The sequence below is a fragment of the Pongo pygmaeus genome, chromosome 13, assembly GCF_028885625.2.
Source record: "Pongo pygmaeus isolate AG05252 chromosome 13, NHGRI_mPonPyg2-v2.0_pri, whole genome shotgun sequence".
NCBI lineage: Eukaryota > Metazoa > Chordata > Mammalia > Primates > Hominidae > Pongo > Pongo pygmaeus.
This window is the reverse complement of record NC_072386.2, coordinates 23,107,217-23,126,816: the sequence shown is the minus strand read 5'-3', so window position 1 is coordinate 23,126,816 and position 19,600 is coordinate 23,107,217. Positions and strand designations below refer to the sequence as shown.

Below are 19,600 nucleotides of genomic sequence, written 5' to 3'. Positions count from 1 at the left end.
ACAATCAAACGCATTACCCATTACAGAAGAGGGTCTGGCAATAGTACAAAACATCCTACTGAAGATTTTTTTTTTTAAATATACAAGTCAGTTTAAAATGATAGAAGTTCTGTGAGAACTAAGAAATCTACAGCCTGTAGTTTAATAATAGAAAAAAAAATTAAGACAATTAAAAGATCTATAGCATCCAGCATTTTGCTTAATTCCCTGTTTATAGCACCTATTTCTCTAGGTTCGAAGATGAGAATTCCAGAACCTGTGGTATGTGCTGTGTAACAAGTTAGGGTGGACTTGCTGTCTCTCCTCTCCAGCAGCCCCCCACCATTAAAAGGAGAATATGAATATATATATATATATATATATACACATACATATATGTATATCCATACATATATATATATATATATATATATTTTTTTTTTTCCAATTTCCCTTCTTACACCCAGAGAAGAGGGGGACAACTGGGAGAGCAAGTTAAAAAACTGGGGTGCAGGAATAAATATGACTTTTCCTTTCCCCAAAATGGGATGTTGACAGAAAAGCGGAGTATGTGCTTAGAGGAATTCGTGGGTGGGAACAGCTGTTATCTTTGACATGATGTGTAAAAATCAGGGAACAAGTGGACATCACAGTCAGCTGCCTGCAAGTTTAAAAACCTCAGACTAAACAGACAGTTCAAGGGAGGAACAGACAAATTACTAATCACATTGATGCTGTTACATGCACAATGATGCTGACTGCAGGCCAGCCTGTCACCATCTCAGGGCTAAGCCAACAGAGTAGGAGGGGTGGCTTCAACCCCAAGTCCCACTGCAGTAAGAAAATGAATATTCCACACATGAAGCACTCACTACACACAGATAAACCCCCTGCTCACCCCCACCTTCTTAGACTTAACCCAATTTAGAAAATAATAGCAAAACCCATTGGGGAGATTGGAAGAATGGCAGAGAGGATTCTCCTCAAAGCCAAGGGGACTATGGATGTGAATCTTAGCAGACTTGAGAATCCCAGCTCCAGGTCCCTTAAAACCAGATCAGGTCTTGAGGGGAAGGAGAGAGAAGCTAGGATGGGGATTCAAGTCCCATGAAGCCTTTTGCAGCCTCTAGAGCTGCACCTGGATGGTGAGTCTGATGTTTTAGGGGTGTGGCTACTGGCTAAGCAGATGTGAGGGTGGGAAGGGGAAGTGACACCAACTTCCCACACGGGGGACACACAGGTGGGAAGACAGGTAGGGCTGGATCACTTTGCAGTCCTGACACGGGAGGCCCCAGGAAGCCTACAATCTAACTAAAAAGATTTTCCCAGTGGTAATTTCTTTTCCTTTCTGTTTTTACTTCCTATTATCAGTGTTGTTAGACTTTTAAAAACAAGATACAGACTAGTCCCAAAGCTGGACTCTGTGAATAAAGTTGTTTCTTTTATAAATATTTTAATTACAAGTAATCCTCACTCCAGGTAATTTCAGTGACACACAGTACCTACAGGCACACAAGATCACACACACACACGCAGACAAGATCTCTCTCTCACACACACACACACACATACACACACAGCTCCCCAACTTTCACAGAAAGTCTGAGAGCAACCATATAATTATAAAGGAGCCCTACCTCTCAAGAGTGAAGTAAGGGTGAGAAAGACTATGTCATTTCAGCCTAAAGAAGCCAGAGATGGGAGAATGTGTGTCACTTAAAGAAAAATAGGGATTAGCAACAATGTTTGAAAAGCCAGAAATAATAAAAGATAGTAAAATTTTGATTACCAAAGGGGAAAACAAAAAACAAAACAACTTTCAGATTTCTGTACAGAGCTTCTTCCTATTAAGTGCCTAAACTATAGGCAAACTTTGGTGTTCCCACTAAAACACAAGAGCCTCACACAATTAGAAAAAAAAATCAAAAGAAACAAGGAAACTGAGAATGGAAGTTAGTGTAAATCTCTGCATTTGGGGAGTTGTCATTAACTCCAGAGTCCAGCATAGTTTCCATGGAGCCCTGAAGGGAGGGGACCTCCTGCCACAAAGAGTTTCGTTCCAGACGAGTCGTAGCAGTGGGTGTAAACAGCATTGGGGAAGAAGTCAATGTCTGAAAAGTAATTCCTCCAGGTTTCATCATGATTCTACGGGACGAGAAAGAGACTACAATTAGCACCTCTAGCCATGGGGCAGGAAAAGGGGGAGGAAGGGACAGGAACGCTTTCTGGTCTCCTTAAGGGAACAGGGTTCTACAGATACAACCTCATGTCAGGAGATTGGCTGGTTGGTTCTCATGGGAATCAGGGCCTCATTTTTCCAACTAAACGTCAGAGAAGAATGGAGCAGCTGAAGAATTGCTATACAAGGCTCAGTTCTTCTCAGGAGAGTTAGAACCAAAGTTCTGTTTTCCCTCCACCTGCTAGGCACAGGAGGAAGAATCAAACACTTGAATAATTCACTGGAGGTGGGGCGCAGTGGTTCATGGCTGTAATCCCAGAATTTTAGGAGGCCAAGGTGAGAGAATCACTTGAGCCCAGGAGTTTGAGACCAGCCTGGGCAACATGGCGAGACCCTATCTCTACTAAAAAAAAATAAATTAGCCGGGCACAGTGCATATGCCTGTGGTCTCAGCTACTTGGGAGGCTGAGGCAGGAGGACTGCTTGAGCCCAGGAGTTCAAGGCTACATACAGTGAGCTATGATCACACCACTACACTCCAGCCTGGGCAACAGAGTGACCCTGTCTCAAAAAAAAAAAAAAAAAATTCACTGACAGCTGTGGTGGGAGGTTCCTTATCCTTCTTGCTCTATTACGCCTTGGGGAAAATCCTAAGTCAACCAGTGTGTTTTACTGGGCCTCAGTTTTCCCACAGGCAATGTGCAGACATAAAAGCAAAATCAGGGGGAAGTCTTTTCCTGTTCCAATGAGTGCCTCTTACTAGTGAAAAAGTATGAGTAGATGTGTGTCAGTGGGGGCTGAGGGGTAAAGGAAGATAATTTTTCTGTTACTGTGTAGCAGTCATCTCAGGCAGGGGCTTACTCACCAGCCAGCCTTTGCCAGTGGTTAGTTTCAGATTCTCCCCTGCTAGTCTAGGCTTGGACCCATAACAAGCTGAGAGCCTCTCTTCCAGAAATCTCTGAGCTCGGATGTCATAGAACAGCAGGGAGCCCTGCCCTGTTCCCACAGTGATGATGTGCTCATAGAAACTCACGGACCGGATTCCTGAAAGACAGAAAAGTAAAAGGCAGTGAGGTGGGAGAGAATATTTGCTGACTGTCTGCTAGCCTGAATTTCTCCAACACTGAGTTTTCAATGTCCACCCCGCTCCCCTCCACCTGCCCCACAAAGTATCAGACAGTGTTTTCCCAATGGCAAGTTAGCTCATGCAAAAGCAAAGAGAGGATTTGATGCCATCCTGCCTATCCACACACTAACAGAAACCGTCCAAGAAGCCTTGGAAAAGTGTCAGATTTCCGATGATGCTCAAGATGCTTTTGGCCGAAGACCATAAGTGCTCAGAACTTCCTTGCTTCCTCTCAACTCACTCTGGAATCATCTTTCATAACTCTAAGCTTCTCTCCATCATGTTTCCAACCTACACTGCAACTCAAGGTAATCTGCATATTTATAAATCATTAAGTCATCAACAACTCCTTATATTTGACCTAAAATCACTACTGTGGCAAATGCAAGAAGTCTTTTTTTATTTTTTGAGATGGAGTCTCGCTCTGTCGCCCAGGCTGGAGTGCAATGGTACGATCTTGGCTCACTGCAACCTCTGCCTTTTGGGTTCAAGCGATTCTCCTGCCTTAGCCTCCCAAGTAGCTGGGATTACAAGCTCCCGCCACCACACTCAGCTAATTGCATTTTCAGTAGAGACAGGGTTTCGCCATGTTGGCCAGGCTGGTCTTGAACTCCTGACCTCAAGTGATCCACCTCGGCCTCCCAAAGTGCTGGGATTATAGGCATGAGCCACTGTGCCCGGCCACAATGCAAGAAGTCTTTATCTAGTATTAGGTGTTTTGAGAGTGGCAAAAAGCCCAGAACTTAAATACCCAAAGACATTTAAGACAAGTCATGTAACTACTTTAGATCACAAGGAAAACACATCTGCTGTACTTGGGGATCAAATCAGTGCTTGGGATATGAAGATGTCTCTTGGCACATAAGAACTGGATAATATTTGTGGAACCAGTATTTCCTTATTAGGTATGAAAGTTACCCCCATTAAACAGTACCAAAAATCTCTTAAAACTTTTCATTGCATACATTATTACAGCCAAACCTATTTAGTCTTTTCTCTTTTTTTTTGAGCTCTGTTGCCAAAGCTGGAGTGCTGTGGCACAATCTTGGCTCACTACAACCTCCGCCTCCCAGATTCAAGTGATTCTCCCGCCTCAGCCTCCCAAGTAGCTGGAACTACAGGCACCCACTACCACACCCAGCTAATTTTTTTTGTATTTTTAGTAGAGACAGGGTTTCACTATGTTGATCAGGCTGGTCTCGAACTCCTGACCTCAGGTGATCCACCTGCCTCAGGCTCCCAAAGTGCTGGGATTACAGGCATCAGCCACCGTGCCCGGCCCTATTTATTCCTTTCTCTACTACTCTCATTGTACATTATTCTTTGTTCTAAAATATAAGCATTTTAACTATAATTAAGAACAAATAGGCCAGGTGCGGTGGCTCAAGCCTGTAATCCCAGTACTTTGGGAGGCCCAAGGCGACTAGATCACTTGAGGTCAGGAGTTCAAAACCAGTCTGGCCAACATGGTGAAACTCCATCTCTACTAAAAACACAAAAATTAGCTGGGCATGGTGGTACGCACCTGTAGTCCCAGCTACTCAGGAGGCTAAGGCAGGAGAATCGCTTGAACCTGGGAGGCAGAGGGTGCAGTGAGCTGAGATCACACCACTCCACTCCAGCCTAGATGACAGAGCAAGACTCATCTCAACAACAACAACAACAAAAAAGAAATAGCTGGGCACAGTGGCTCACGCCTGTAATCCCTGTAATCTTAGCACACACTTTGGGAGGCTGAGGTGGGTGGCCCAAGAGTTTGAGACAACTCTGGGCAACATGATGAGAACCTGTCTCTACAAAAATAACAAAAATTAGCTGAATGAGGTGGCAGACGCTTATAGTCCCAGCTACTCGGGAGGCTGAGGTGGGAGGACTGCTTGAGCCTGGCAGGTGGAAGCTTCAGTGAGCCAAGATTGCGCCACTTTCCTCCAGCCTGACCCTGTCTTCAAAAAAAAAAAAAAAAAAAAAAAACCCAAAAAACCCAAAACAAAAGCTACTTTGCAGTATCTGCATAGGAATAAACACTACTTGAAAAAGAGAGGGTGAACTGCAATCCACAGTGTGCCTTTGAGGACTCTCAGGGTAACACAGCCATATTTTTGCATGAGAAACGGGATAAAGTGAGATACAGGATAAAGTGAGAAACGGGATAAAGTGAGATAAAGAAAACACAATTTGTTAAGTTGGATTCTGGTCCCTAGCTGTTCCCCCATCAAGCTGTGTGATGCTGGGCAAGTTATTTAGCTGGCTCTAGGTCTTATATGTAAAACTATGTTTTCTCATCTGCTTCCCACAAGGTTCTTGGTATGATGAAATGGGATGTCAGAAAAAGGTATTTTGAAACCTTCAAAGTACACTAGAGTAAGTATTTTTTCCCTCTTCAATAAAGAATGAGGGTGCTCTTACAGAGAATATGTTATAAAATATTTGAGGTGGAAGCTTAATTTACTCAGTGGTCAGAACTAAACTCAGTATTTTCTTCAGCCTTATTGAGGTTTGTCATATAATATACGACACATAAAGTATACAATTTGAGGTTCTGACATATGTATATATATTCATGATATCATAACCACAATCTACATAATGAACATACTCATTACCCTGAGGTTTCCTCATGCCCTTTGTAAACTTCCTCCTTATCCCACCATGCCACATCTTAGCATAAATAGAATTTTAGTTCAGGCAGGACCACAGCAAAAAAATTACCACAGGATAGAAAGTAGGGCTCTCGGCCAGGTGCAGTGGTTCACGCCTGTAATCTCAGAACTTTGGGAGGCCGAGGCAGGCGGATCACAAGGTCAAGAGATCAAGGCCATCCTGGCCAACATGGTGAAACGCCGTCTCTACTAAAAATACAAAAATTAGCTGGGCGTGGTGGTTTGTGCCTGTAGTCCCACCTACTCGGGAGGCTGAGGCAGGAGAATCACTTGAACTCAGAAGGCAGAGGTTGCAGTGAGCTGAGATCGCGCCACTGTACTCCAGCCTGGCAACAGAGTGAGACTCTGTCTCAAAAAAAAAAAAAAGTAGAGCTTTCTATAAGAACATGGAAACTACTAACTAATACCCTGACTGGTGGCTCCCAGCAAAGGCTTCTGTGGCCACACATTTGTCTGTGGTGTTTGAAAGTCTAGTGCCCTTTTGTGTCACTCCCCCACACCCTTTTTTTTTTTTTTTTTGGGACAGAATTTCACTCTCATTGCCCAGGCTGGAGTGCAATGGTGCGATCTCAGCTCACCGCAACCTCTGCCTCCCAGGTTCAAGCAATTCTCCTGCCTCAGCCTCCCAAGTACCTGGGATTACAGGCATGCGCCACTGCGCCTGGCTAATTTTGTATTTTTGGTAGAGACGGGGTTTCTCCATATTTATTGGTCAGGCTGGTCTCAAACTCCCGACCTCAGGTGATCCGCCTGCCTCGGCCTCCCAAAGTGCTGGGATTACAGGCGTAAGCCACCACGCCTAGCCGTCGCTCCCCTTTTTGAACACACTTCCATATGTTCCATACAGAGCACTATACCTGTTTGGAAACCAACAAAGAAACTGAAAGTCAGAACCCATATGCAGTGTAGCTGTAGGCCTGAGGTGCACACAGGGACTCTTACCACTGCCTCGCTCCCTGGAACAGACAGACTTGACGTTGTATGATGGCTGCCGTGGATCCAAGAAGGAGACATGAGCTTGGGAGCCCACTGCATAAACTGACCATTCACTACCATAGGCCAGACACACATTCTCACGGCAATATGGCAGTTTGGTGGAGAGGAGCTGAAAATAGAGGAGAGACATAACCATGGCATCAGCAGAGAGGGTAAGGCAGGGATATTGTTTCTGGACTCCCACCTCGGCGGGCTTCCCTCATACAAGAAAGCCACATAAAATCAAGCCCTGATTACAGAAATAACACTCTGTTCCACCCCTAGGTATACAGGAGAAAGAGAAGGTGAATGTTAATAAACAGTAAGACCTAGATACTGAAGGAGACAGGTTGGGGAAAAGGTAAATCTGGAATAAATAATCAGAAGTAGCTGGAAAGGCCAAGGCCTTTCTTGGTAGGCTGTTTCAACTATTCAGGTTGTTTCTGGGAATCGTTCCAGGGCACTAAAGCCATGGTCCCACTCTGTTCTGTCTGCCAGGAAGGGCCACCTCAGTGCTTTTCAGATAAAGAGGCTGATCTCTGGCTACCCTCAGCTCACCTTCCCACCTGAATGGGAACTGTACGCTATAGAAAGCACACCCATGGGACTAGCTTAATCCCAGATAACCCACATCAGCCTTAACCCTGGGTCTTTGTCAGTTAGCAAATCCTCAGTGGGTGCATACTACACATAAGACAGCATACAAGGTCAGTGGAGCTCAAAGGCTATTGTGACATGAAGGAATCACTAATTCCTGGAACTCTGCTTCCTCTTGCAAAGTCCTCCAGGATAAGAAGAAGACAAAAAGCTGGGCGTGGTGGCTAACACCTGTAATCCCAGCACTTTGGGAGGCTGAGGCAGGCAGATCACCTGAGGTCAGGAGTTCGAGACCAGGCTGGCCAATCTGGTGAGATGCCGTCTCTACTAAAAATACAAAAAATTAGCTAGGGGTAGGGGTGCATGCCTGTAATCCCAGCTACTCAGGAGCCTGAGGCAGGAGAATCACTTGAACCTGGGAGGCGGAGGTTGCAGTGAGCTGAGATCGTGCCACTGCATTCTAGCCTGGGCAACAAAGTGAGACTCTGTCTCAAAGAAAAAAAAAAAAAAAAAAAAAAAGACAAATGATTCACAAGTAGGTTTAACTCTATGTAAAAGTTGCTTGTTGAATCTCCCTTATCCAAAAGGCTTGTGACTACAAATGTTTTGAATTTCGGATTTCTCCAGATTTTTTTTTTTTTGAGACGGAGTCTCGCACTGTTGCCCAGGCTGGAGTACAGTGGCGCGATCTCAGCTCACTGCAAGCTCCACCTCCTGGGTTCACACCATTCTCCTGGGTTCACACCATTCTCCTGCCTCAGCTTCCCGGGTAGCTGGGACTACAAGTGCCTGCCACCACGCCCGGCTAATTTTTTGTATTTTTAGTAGAGACGGGGTTTCACCATGTTAGCCAGGATGGTCTCGATCTCCTGACCTTGCGATCCACCCGCCTTGATCTCCCAAAGTGCTGGGATTATAGGCGTGAGCCACTGCACCCGGCCCAGATTTTTAAATATCTACATATATGTAATGAGCTATCTTGGGGATGGCACCCAAGTCTAACCACAAAATTCATTTATGTTTCATATACATCTTATACACATAGACTGAAGATAATTTTATGTAATATTTTAAATAATTTTCCACATTAAACCATGTTTGGTACACTGACCCGTCAGAAAGCAAAGGTGTCCCATGTGAAATTTTCCATTTGTGGCATTGTGTTGGTGCTCAAAAAGTTTTGGACTTTGGAGCCTTTTTTTTTTTGAGAGAGTCTTGCTCTGTTGCCAGGCTGGAGTGCAGTGGCATGATCTCGGCTCACTGCAACCTCTGCCTCCTGGGTTCAAGCGATTCTCCTGCCTCTGCCTCCCAAGTATCTGGGACTACAGATGCCCACCATCACGCCCAGCTAATTTTTGTATTTTTAGTAGAGACGGGGTTTCACCATGTTGGCCAGCATGGTCTCGATCTCTTGACCTCATGATCCGCCTGCCTCGGCCTCCCAAAAGTGCTGGGATTACAGGTGTGAACCACCACGACAGGCCTTTTTTTTTTTTTTTTTTTTTGAGATAGGGTCTCGCTCTGTCACCCAGGCTGGAGTGCAGTGGCAAAATTACGGCTCACTGCAGCCTTGACCTCCTCGGCTCAAATGGTCCTCCCACCTCAGCACTGCTACCCTCCAGTAGCGGGACTACAGGCATATGCCACAATGTATGGCTAATTTTAAAATTTTTTTGCAGAGATAGGGTCTTACTGTGTTGCCCAGGCTAGTTTTGAACTCCTGGGCTCAAGCAATCCTCCTGCTTCAGCCTCCCAAAGTGTTGGGATTACAGGCCTAAAGGCATTGTGCCCAGCTGGATTTTGGAGCATTCTGGATTAGGGATGATCAATTTGTATTGTAAATTAAGTCTATTTTCTCATTACCTTACATGATTATTTCAGAGATGGTTTATCTTAATTTGATTGATCTTCAATTGCCAAAGGTTCCTAACACTTAGATTTTCCTTCCCTTACAGCATGCCAAGTAGTCATCAATCTATAAAGAAATACTTAAATGCATTGCTGAGGAGGACTGCTTGTCAAAGGAGCCTCTCAGGAAGCTTATGCAATATGAAAGAATCACCCTGTCTTACTCTTTAAAAGACTTTCCTGCAAGAGAGGCATACCAGACTCAAAATTTCATGTACTGTGCAAAAACATGCCCAGGGCTTTGGAGAACTGGTCTTTTAAACAAGAATTGAGACCAGGTGCAATGGCTCATGCCTGAATGCCCAGCACTTCGGGAGACCAAGGTGGGAGGATCACTTGTGGTCAGGAGTTCAAAACCAGCCTGGGAAACATAGCAAGACTCTGTCTCTACAAAAAATTAAAAAAACAAAACAAAACAAAAAAAACAACCACATGGGTGTGGTAACACATGCCCATAGTCTCAGCTACTTGGGAGGCTGAGGCAAGAGGATCGCTTATGCCCAGGAGTTCAAGGCTGCACTGATCCGTGAGCCATGACTGCACTCCAACTTGGGTGACAGAGTGAGACCCTATATTTATTGTCTTTAAAAATAAAAACACCAACCTGGCCAACATGGTGAGACCATGTTCCTACTAAAAATACAAAAAACTACCTGGGCATGTTGGCAGACGCCTGTAATCCCAGCAGCTACTCAGGTGGCTGAGGCACAAGAACTGGTTGAACCCAGGAGGCAGAGGTTGCAGTGAGCCAAGATTGCACCACTGCACTCCAGCCTGGGCATCAGAGCGAGACTCTGCCTCAAAAATAAATAAATAGATAAAATAAACATGAATGAAAAAGCTCAGCAAGAATTACAGTATTTTAACTGTTAGGTGAATTATTAGGTAAAACCACAAAATCATGTTCATCACACCTTAGATAGTGTATTTTCAGCCTTCCAGAGATGAAAGTAGCCATCCAGAGACACTGCTCCCAGTTCCTACAAGAGCAATGAAAACCAGGTTATATTATCATCTATAGCAACTAATGTACGATAATAAGCAGGCGAGGATTCTAAGGTCAGGGTCCTTTACTCCTGTCTCGTGATGATTCCAGCAGAGGTGCCAGTAATTATTAGACCATTACTTCACCCTACAGAACCTAGCTGAATGGCATATTAAATTGAGGCTGCCAGCAATAACATAGGCACCCATGGTTGAAACACTCCTCACTATGCTATCACTCCCTCAACATCCTGTTGGAGAGTTAAAGCAGGGCACACATGTGAAGGACAGTTTCATAATCTAGTGTGAGAATTTCTATAAGTGAAGAGTCTAATCTAGGAGAGATGAATCTACCCTTAGGCCATAAATATAGATGGGATAGGAGGCTGAGGGAACTACCCTTCAAACTGTGGCCTGATTCAGATTCTGGAGAAGCCTTTCTCTGGCTCTGGGTATATATTCTGACACTGCTTTTTTTTTTTTTTCGAGATGGAGTCTTGCTCTGTCACCCAGGCTGGAGTGCAGTGGCGCAATTTCGGCTCACTGCAACCTCCGCCTCCCAGGTTCATGTAGTTCTCCTGCCTCAGCCTCCTGAGTAGCTGGGAATACAGGCATATGCCACCATGCCCGGCTAATTTTTTTGTATTTTCAGTAAAGATGGGGTTTTACCATGTTGGCCCAGGCTAGTCTCAAACTCCTGACCTTGTGATCTGCCTGCCTCGGCCTCCGAAAGTGCAGGGATTACAGGCATGAGTCACTGCGCCTGGGTGACACTCTGCTTTTATTAAAACCTCAGCATCAGATCTGACTCAGTAAGGTAAGACTTAGTGGAAATGTGAAGGGAAAGTAGGCAGTAAAGAATACTGGCCAGGCGTGGTGGCTCACGCCTATAATCCCAGCACTTTGGGAGGCCAAGGAGAGTGGATCAACTGAGGTCAGGAGTTCAAGACCAGCCTGGCCAACATGGTGAAACCCCATCTCTACTAAAAAATACAAAATTAGCCATGTGTAGCAGTGCATGCCTGTAGTCCCAGCTACTTGAGAATCTGAGGCAGAAGAATTGCTTGAACCTGGAAGGCGGAGGTTGCTGTGAGCTGAGATCGTGCCATTGCACTCCTGCCTAGGTGACAAGAGCAAAACACAGTCTCAAAAAGAAAAAAAAAAAGGAATGAATACCAAAGAGAAAAAAAGTGATTGTTTTCAGAAGCAGGTATGAAAATCATGCCCAGAATAGAGCACCTGCAAAGGCATGTGCAAATGAGAGACAGTCAAATCAGGGTGGCCCTAGGGGAATTCTGTGAGGCTGACCCACAAATATAGACCACTCAGAGAAATACTGCAGAGACCAATTGAAGGGGTGGGTTTCAGAGCCTCAGTTATAATTTCTCACCAGCATCACTCAGCCTTTAAGAGGTGTTCTGTGGGCTCAGAACCATGCTATGTAGCAAGCACTGATGGGGAAGGAAAAAGGAGTGCATATCCCAAGACATAAGCAAGAGGAATAGACGTCAGGGATCCCTACACAAGTTCATACCTTGTTCTTGTTGTTGAAGGCCAGAGCCCGAACCTTGCAGTTGTCAGGGTTTGTGTCTTCTTTGGGGATGTCCTTTAAGGCCTTGTGAGTGATGTGTGCATACACAGGGACCCGTGACACATTGTGTCTCGCATCACTTTTGGTCAAAACATCATCTGTCACCTCCCAGAGTCCCATAGAACCATCACGTGAGCCTGCAGGGCCAGGAGAACACAGATGTCAGATATACCCACCCCTCTATGGGAAATCCCACAGACGCCAAAGAGGGCTTTCATAGTCTAGCTGTTTGTGCATCATCCTCATATGTGCTGAAGCTTGGCCAGATGGCCCACCCTAAACACAGAGCAGTAGGCATTTTAATAGCTACACTAAGAGAATTATTCACCTAAGGTCTAGGCATTAAAAGATAACTTTTAAGTTTGACATGGTTGTTGAAATTTATTTTTTATTATTATTATTTTTTGAGACAGAGTCTCGCTTTGTCGCCCATGCTGGAGTGCAGTGGTGCGATCTCAGCTCACTGCAACCTCCGTCTCCTGGGTTCAAGCGATTCCCGTGCCTCACCCTCCCGAGTAGCTGGGATTACAGGTGCCTGCTCCATGCCCGGCTATTTTTTTTGTATTTTTAGTAGAGACGGGGTTTTACCATGTTGCCCAAGCTGGTCTTGAACTCCTGAGTTCCAGCCATCAGCCTGCCTTGGCCTCCCAAAGTGCTAGGATTACAGGTGTGAGCCACCACACCTGCCCTGCTTTTTTTTTTTTTTGAGACAGAGTCTTGCTCTATCGCCCAGGCTGGAGTGCAGTGGCACGATCTTGGCTCACTGCAACCTCAGCCTCCTGGGTTCTAGCGATTCTCCTGCTTCAGCCTCCCAAGTAGCTGAGATCACAGGCGCATGCTACCATGCCCTGCTGATTATTTTTATTTTTATTTTTGAGATGGAGTCTTGCCGTGATGCCTAGGCTGGAGTGCAATGGCGCAATCTTGGCTCACTGCAACCTCCGCCTCCCAGGTTCAAGCGATTCTCCTGCCCCAGCCTGTAGCTGGGACTACAGGCATGTGCCACCACGCCCAGCTGATTTTTGTATTTTTAGTAGAGACGCGGTTTCACCATATTGGCCAGGCTGGCCTCAAACTCCTGACCTCAAGTGATCCACCTGCCTCAGCCTCTCAAAGTTCTGGGATTACAGGCATGAGCCACCGCACCTTACTCGAAATTTTTTAACGAGAATTTTTTATACATTTTGATAAAGCTCACTAATTTTCTTGTTTCTTTTTTTTTTTTCCCCCTTTTTTTGGAGATGAAGTCTCACTCTGTTACCCAGGCTGCAGTGCAATGGCATGATCTCAGCTCACTGCAACCACCACCTCCCGGGTTCAAGCGATTCTCCTGCCTCAGCCTCCCGAGCAGTTGGGACTACAGGCACACGTCACCACGCCCGGCTAATTTTTGTATTTTTAGTAGAGACGGGGTTTCACCATGTTGGCCAGGCTGGTGTCGAACTCCTGACCTTGTGATCCGCCCGCGTCAACCTCCCAAAGTGCTGGGATTACAGGCGTAAGCCAGTGCGCCTGGCCAAAGCTTAGTAATTTTCTATGCCAAATGTTTAGGTCTCTTGGCATGCATCCACAGCTGACTTTTAGTGGGCAGTAGGGCTTGGGAACCCTCCCCTCTAGAGCAGTGGTGCTTAACCTTTTTTGAGCCTTGGACCCCCTTATGTCTCTCTTTTTTTAGAGACAGGGTCTCACTTTGGGGCTCAGGGTAGACAGGGCAATAGTGGCACAATCATAGCTCACTGCAGGCTCAACTTCCTGGGCCTAAGTGATCCTCCTGCCTCAGCCTCCTGAGTAGCTAATACAACAGGTAGGTATGCACCCCCATGACTGGCTTTTTTTTTTGAGATGGAGTCTCGCACTATCGCCCAGGCTGGAGTGCAGTGGTGCGATCTCAGCTCACTGCAAGCTCCGCCTCCTGGGTTCACGCCATTCTCCTGCCTCAGCCTCCTGAGTAGCTGGGACTATAGGGGCCCGCTACCACGCCTGGCTAATTTTTTGTATTTTTAGTAGAGACGGGGTTTCACTGTGTTAGCCAGGATGGTCTTGATCTCCTGACCTTGTGATCTGCCTGCCTCAGCCTTCCAAAGTGCTGGGATTACAGGAGTGAGCCACCACGCCCAGCCTTTTTTGTTGCCCAGGCTGGAGTGCAGTGGTGCAATCTCAGCTCATCGCAACCTCCACCTCCTGAGCACAAGTGATCCTCTCACCTCAGCCTCCTGAGTAGCTGTGACTACAGGCACGCCCTACCACACCTGGCTAATTTTTGCATTTTTTTTTGTATAGACAGGGTTTTGTCATATTGCCCAGCCTTGTCTTAAACACCGGGGCTCAAGTGATCCAGCTGCCTCATCCTGTCAAAGTGCTGGGATTACAGGTATGAGCCACCAAGTCTAGCCTTATTTTTTTAATTTTTTTTTTGTAGAGATGGGGTCTCAATTTGTTGCCAAGGCTAGTCTTGAACCCCTGGCCTCAAGTGATCCTCATACCTCAGCCTCTCAAAGTGCTAGGATTAAAGGCGTGAGCCACCATACCCAGACTAGGCCTCTTTTTCTAGAAAATTACACAAAAACACCACATTTTACATTCAATTTCAGGGAGATCCACGGATTTCCTGAAATCCATGGGCTTTCCATGAACCCACAGGGACCACAAACCCTCCCCAACTTTTTTTTTTTTTTTTAAATGAGACAGGTTCTGGCTCTGTCACCCAAGCTGGAGTGCAATAACATGATTATAGCTCATTGCAGCCTCAACCTCCTGGGCTTCAGCAATTCTCCTGCTCCAGCCTCCCAAGTAGCTGGGTCTACAGGCATGTATCCTCATGCCCAGGTAATTTTTTATTTTTATTTTTTTGTAGAAATGGGGTCTCACTATGTTACCCAGGCTGGTCTTGGACTCCTGACCTCAAACTCCTGCTTCAGTCTCTCAAAATACTGAGACTACAAGTGTAAGCCACTGTGCCCGGCCACAATTCCTTTATTATTTATTTATTTATTTTGGTGGGGGGACAGAGTTTCACTCTTATTGCCCAGGCTAGAATGCAATGGCACGATCTTGGCTCACTACAACCTCTGCCTACTGGGTTCAAGTGATTCTCCTACCTCAGCCTTCCGAGTAGCTGGGATTACAGGCATGTGCCACCACGCCCAGCTAATTTTGTATTTTTAGTAGAGACGGGGTTTCTCCATGTTGTTCAGGCTGGTCTTGAACTCCTGACCTCAGGTGATCCGCCCTCCTCAGCCTCCCAAAGTGCAAGGATTACAGGCGTGAGCCACTGCGCCCAGCCCACAATCCTTTTATTAAGAATGACTGTACTAGACCGTTCTTTATTAAGAATTACTGCTCACACCTGTAATCCCAGCAACTTGGGAGGCTGAGGTAGGTGGACTGCCTGAGCTCAAGAGTTTGAGACCAGCCTGAGCAACATGGCGAAACCCCAACTCTACCAAAAATACAAAAAATTAGCCAGGCGTGGTGGTGCATGCCTGTGGTCCCAGCTACTCAGGAGGCTGAGCTGGGAGGATAGCTCGAGCCTGGGAAGTAGAAGTTGCAGTGAGCTGAGATTGTGCCACAGACTCCAACCTGGGTGACAGAGTGAGACCCCGTCTCAAAAAAAAAAAAAAAGATAATAATGACGACTATTCTAGGCTGGGTACAGTGGTATATGCCTTTAATCCCAGCACTCTGGGAGGCCGGGTAACATGGCAAAACCCTGTCTCTACAAAAAACACAAAATTAGCCAGGCACGGTGGCGCAAACCTGTATTACCAGCTACCCGGGAGGCTGATGTGGGAGGGTCACTGGAGCCTGGAGAGGTCAAGGGTGTAGTGAGCTGGGATCACACCACCAGTCTGGGCAACAAAGTAAGACCCTGCCTCCAAAAAAAAAAAAAAAAAAAAAGAATGACTGTTTTACATAAAATGAATGCTCAAAAAGATAAATCAGTTTTCTTAGCAAACAATAATAAAGCACTTAAAAACCTAGGCCAGGCATGATGGCTCACGCCTGTAACCCCAGAACTTTGGGAAGCTGAGGCAGGCAGATAACGAGGTCAGGAGTTTGAGACCAGCCTGACCAACACAGTGAAACCCTGTCTCTACTAAAAATACAAAAATTAGTCGGGCGTGCGCCTGTAATCCCAGATACTCAGGAGGCTGAGGCAGGAGAATTGCTTGAACCCAGGAGACGGAGGCTGCAGTGAGCCGAGATTACACCACTGCACTCCAGCCTGGATGACAGAGACTCCATCTCAAAACAAACAAACAACAACAACAACAACAACAAAAACAAGAACACTTTTCTGTGAATTGAGCCCTGAATACAACAACAAAAACAAGAACACTTTTCTGTGAATTGAGCCCTGAATATACTGTTGGTGGCAAGCTAAAATGGTATCTTTCTAGAGTACAACTGAGCAACCTGCAGCAAGGAAATTTTATATTCCTGGCTGGGCGCAGTGGCTCACCACTGTAATCCCAACACTTTGGGAGGCTTAGGCAGGCAGATCGCTTGAGGCCAGGAGGTCGAGACCAGCCTGGGCAAAATGTCGAAACACCATCAGTACAAAAAAATACAAAAAACTAGCCAGGCACGGTGGCACATGCCTGTAGTCCCAGCTACTCAGGGACAGGGGTGGGGTGCTGAGACAGGAGGATTGTTTGAGACTGGGAGGTCAAGGCTGCAGTGAGCCATGATCACGCCACTGCACTCCATCCTGGGTGACAGAGCGAGACCTTAACTCCAAAAAAAAAAAAAAAAAGAGAAACAACAGCTGGGCGCAGTGGCTCATGCCTGTAATCCCGGCACTTTAGGAGGCCGAGGCGGGTGGATCACGAGGTCAGGAGTTCAAGACCAACCTGGCCAACATGTTGTAAGCCATCTCTACTAAAAAGACAAACCAGCCCGGCGTGGTGGCATGCGCCTGTAGTCCCAGCTCAGAAGGCTGAGGCAGGAGAATCGCTTGAACCTGGGAGGCGGAGGTTGCAGTGAGCTAAGACATGGCCTCTGCACTCCAGCTGGGCGACAGAGGAGGACTCCATCTCACAAAAAAAGAGAAACAAACAAAAATAAAAAGTAAGTTTATATTCCCATTCAGAAACAATCCACTATCACAATACTCATATACAAAGATGTTTATTCGGAACACTCAGTATGTTCAACAATAGGGTTATATTATATCCATAAAACGGAGTATCAAGAAATTATGTTTTAGGCTGGGCACAGTGGCTCATGCCTGTAATCCCAGCACTTCGAAAGGCTGAAGTGGGAGGATCGCTTGAGCCTAGGAGTTCGACAGCAGCCTTGGCAACAAAGCGAGACCCAGTCTCTATAAAAAATAGAAATAATTAACCGGGTATGGTGATGTGTGCCTGTAGTCCCAGCTACTTGAGGGGATCTCTTAATCCTGGGAGTTCGAGGTTGCAGTGAGCAATAATCACACACTGCACTCCAGCCTAGGTAACAGAGTGAGACCCTGTCTCAACAACAACAACAACAACAACAACAACAACGAAAATGTGTTTTAAAATTCTTTTTCTAGTAAAGTTATTTGCCAGTTCTCCTTTGAGACCAAGAAGGTGCCCTTCCCACACTGCTAATCTCCTGAACACTTCATAGAAAAAAACATTTAGGCCAGGCGCAGTGGCTCATGCCTGAAATTCCAGCACTGTGGGAGGCCGATGCAGGCAGATCACTTGAAGTCAGGAGTTTGAGACCAGCCTGGCCAACATGGTGAAACCCTGTCTCTACCAAAAATACAAAAATTACCCAGGCACAGTGGCACGCACCTGTAGTCCCAGCTACTTGGGAGGCCGAGGCAAGAGAAGTGTTTGAATCTGGGAGGCTGAAGTTGCAGTGAGCCAAGATGCACTCCAGCCTGGGCGACAGAGCGAGACTCTGTCTCAAAAATTAAAAGAAAAGAAAAAAACATCTAAAATGACAGTACATCAATTGAAAGTAGAATGTTAATTATGTGAAATTAGAAAAGGCCACAGAGACAAGGGCACATCTGGAGAACTAGACATGGTTTGTTATGCTGGATTATGGGGTGCAAGCATGGAAGCTATGAGAGACAAAGTTGGAAAGATGGGCGTGGGCCTTGTATGCTGTGCTATAAAATTTGTTTTTTATCTTACAGATACTAAAAAGTCTCTCAAAGATTTGAGCATCAGAGTGAGAAAATTAGATAATTGTGTTTCAGAAGATTACTTTGTGTACAGTGTGATCTCACTTACCCCATCAAAGTTTTATTATGAAAATTTTAAAGTGTAATAAAATGAGGCCAGGTGCAGTGTCTCATGCCTGTAATCCCAGCATTTTAGGAGGCCAAGGCAGGCGGATCAACTGAGGTCAGGCGTTCAAGACCAGCCTGGCCAACATGGGAAAACCCCATCTCTACTAAAAAATACAAAAATTAGCCAGGCGTGGTGGTGGGCACCTGTAATCCCAGCTACTCAGGAGGCTGAGGCAGGGAGAAGGGCTTGAACCCAGGAGGCGGAGGTTGCAGTGAGCCAAGATTGCACCATTGCACTTTAGCCTGGGCAACATGGCAAGACTCCGTCTCCAAAAAAAAAAGAAAGAAAGAATTTCACAAAGAATTCTATATATACATCTTCTAAATGATCTCATATTAACCAACTAAAAAATATGGGCCAAAAGAGGCAGGCGAATCACTGAGGTCAGGAGTTTGAGACCAGCCTGGCCAATATGGTGAAACCCCATCTCTACTAAAAATAGAAAAATTAGCCTGGCGTGGTGGTGAGCGCCTGTAATCCCAGCTACTAGGGAGGCTGAAGCAGGGGAATCACTTGAACCTGGGAAGCGGAGGTTGTGGTGAGCTGAGGTCGTGGTACTGCACTCCAGCTTGGAAGACAGAGTGAGACTCTGTCTCAAAAAAAAAAAAAAAAAAAAAATCATACTAAGGCTGGGTGCAGTGGCTTATGCCTGTATAATCTAAGCACTTTGGGAGGCTGAGGCAGGAGGATAGCTTGAGCCCAGTAGCTCAAGGCTGCAGTGAGCCATGATGGTGCCACTGCACTCCAGCCCGGGCGATACAGCAAGACCCTGTGTCTAAAGGAAAAGAAAAAAGTTACTAAAAAAAAGACTAGCAAGTTATATTTTAAAATGTCAACAGTGGTTATTACTAGCTGGGTGTGATGGTGTGTGCCTATAGTCCCAGCTACCTGTGAGCCTGAGGCAGAAGGATCACTTGAGCCCAAGAGGTCAAGGATGCAGTGAGCTACGATCGTGCTACTGTACTCAAGCCTGGGTGACAAAATGAGACATTGTCTCAAAAAGAAAACAAAACAACCCACAAAAAAAGTGGTTATCTCTGGATAGAGATCTTGTGGGTGGTCCTTACTTCCTTTTTTATCTATCTATCTTATCTATCTATCCATTTTTTTTTTTTGAGATGGAGTCTCACGCTGTTGCTCAGGCTAGAGTGCAGTGGCGCGATCTCAGCTCACTGCAACCTCTGCCTGCTGGGTTCAAGCAATTCTCCTGCCTCAGTCTCCTGAGTAGCTGGAACTCAAGCGCCCATGACCACACTCAGCTAATTTTTTGTACTTTTAGTAGAGACAGGGTTTCACCATGCTGGCCAGCCT

The 19,600-nt window shown here is 45.9% G+C and overlaps 1 protein-coding gene across 2 annotated transcripts in view; it reads right to left on the bottom strand.

Moving 5' to 3' along the window:
• Positions 1–1,803: 1,803 nt before the first annotated feature.
• The window catches only part of DCAF12 (DDB1 and CUL4 associated factor 12), a 39,687-nt gene continuing 21,890 nt past the window's right edge, over positions 1,804–19,600 (bottom strand). For both annotated transcript variants that reach the window (XM_054502797.2, XM_054502795.2), the window contains exons 5-9: positions 11,943–12,136; positions 10,339–10,404; positions 6,887–7,049; positions 3,024–3,202; positions 1,804–2,124 (exon numbers count right to left, since the gene is read on the bottom strand). In XM_054502797.2, the coding sequence (XP_054358772.1) occupies positions 1,966–2,124; positions 3,024–3,202; positions 6,887–7,049; positions 10,339–10,404; positions 11,943–12,136 (761 nt within the window). In that variant the 3' untranslated portion in view covers positions 1,804–1,965. The remainder of the gene's footprint in view (positions 2,125–3,023; positions 3,203–6,886; positions 7,050–10,338; positions 10,405–11,942; positions 12,137–19,600) is intronic.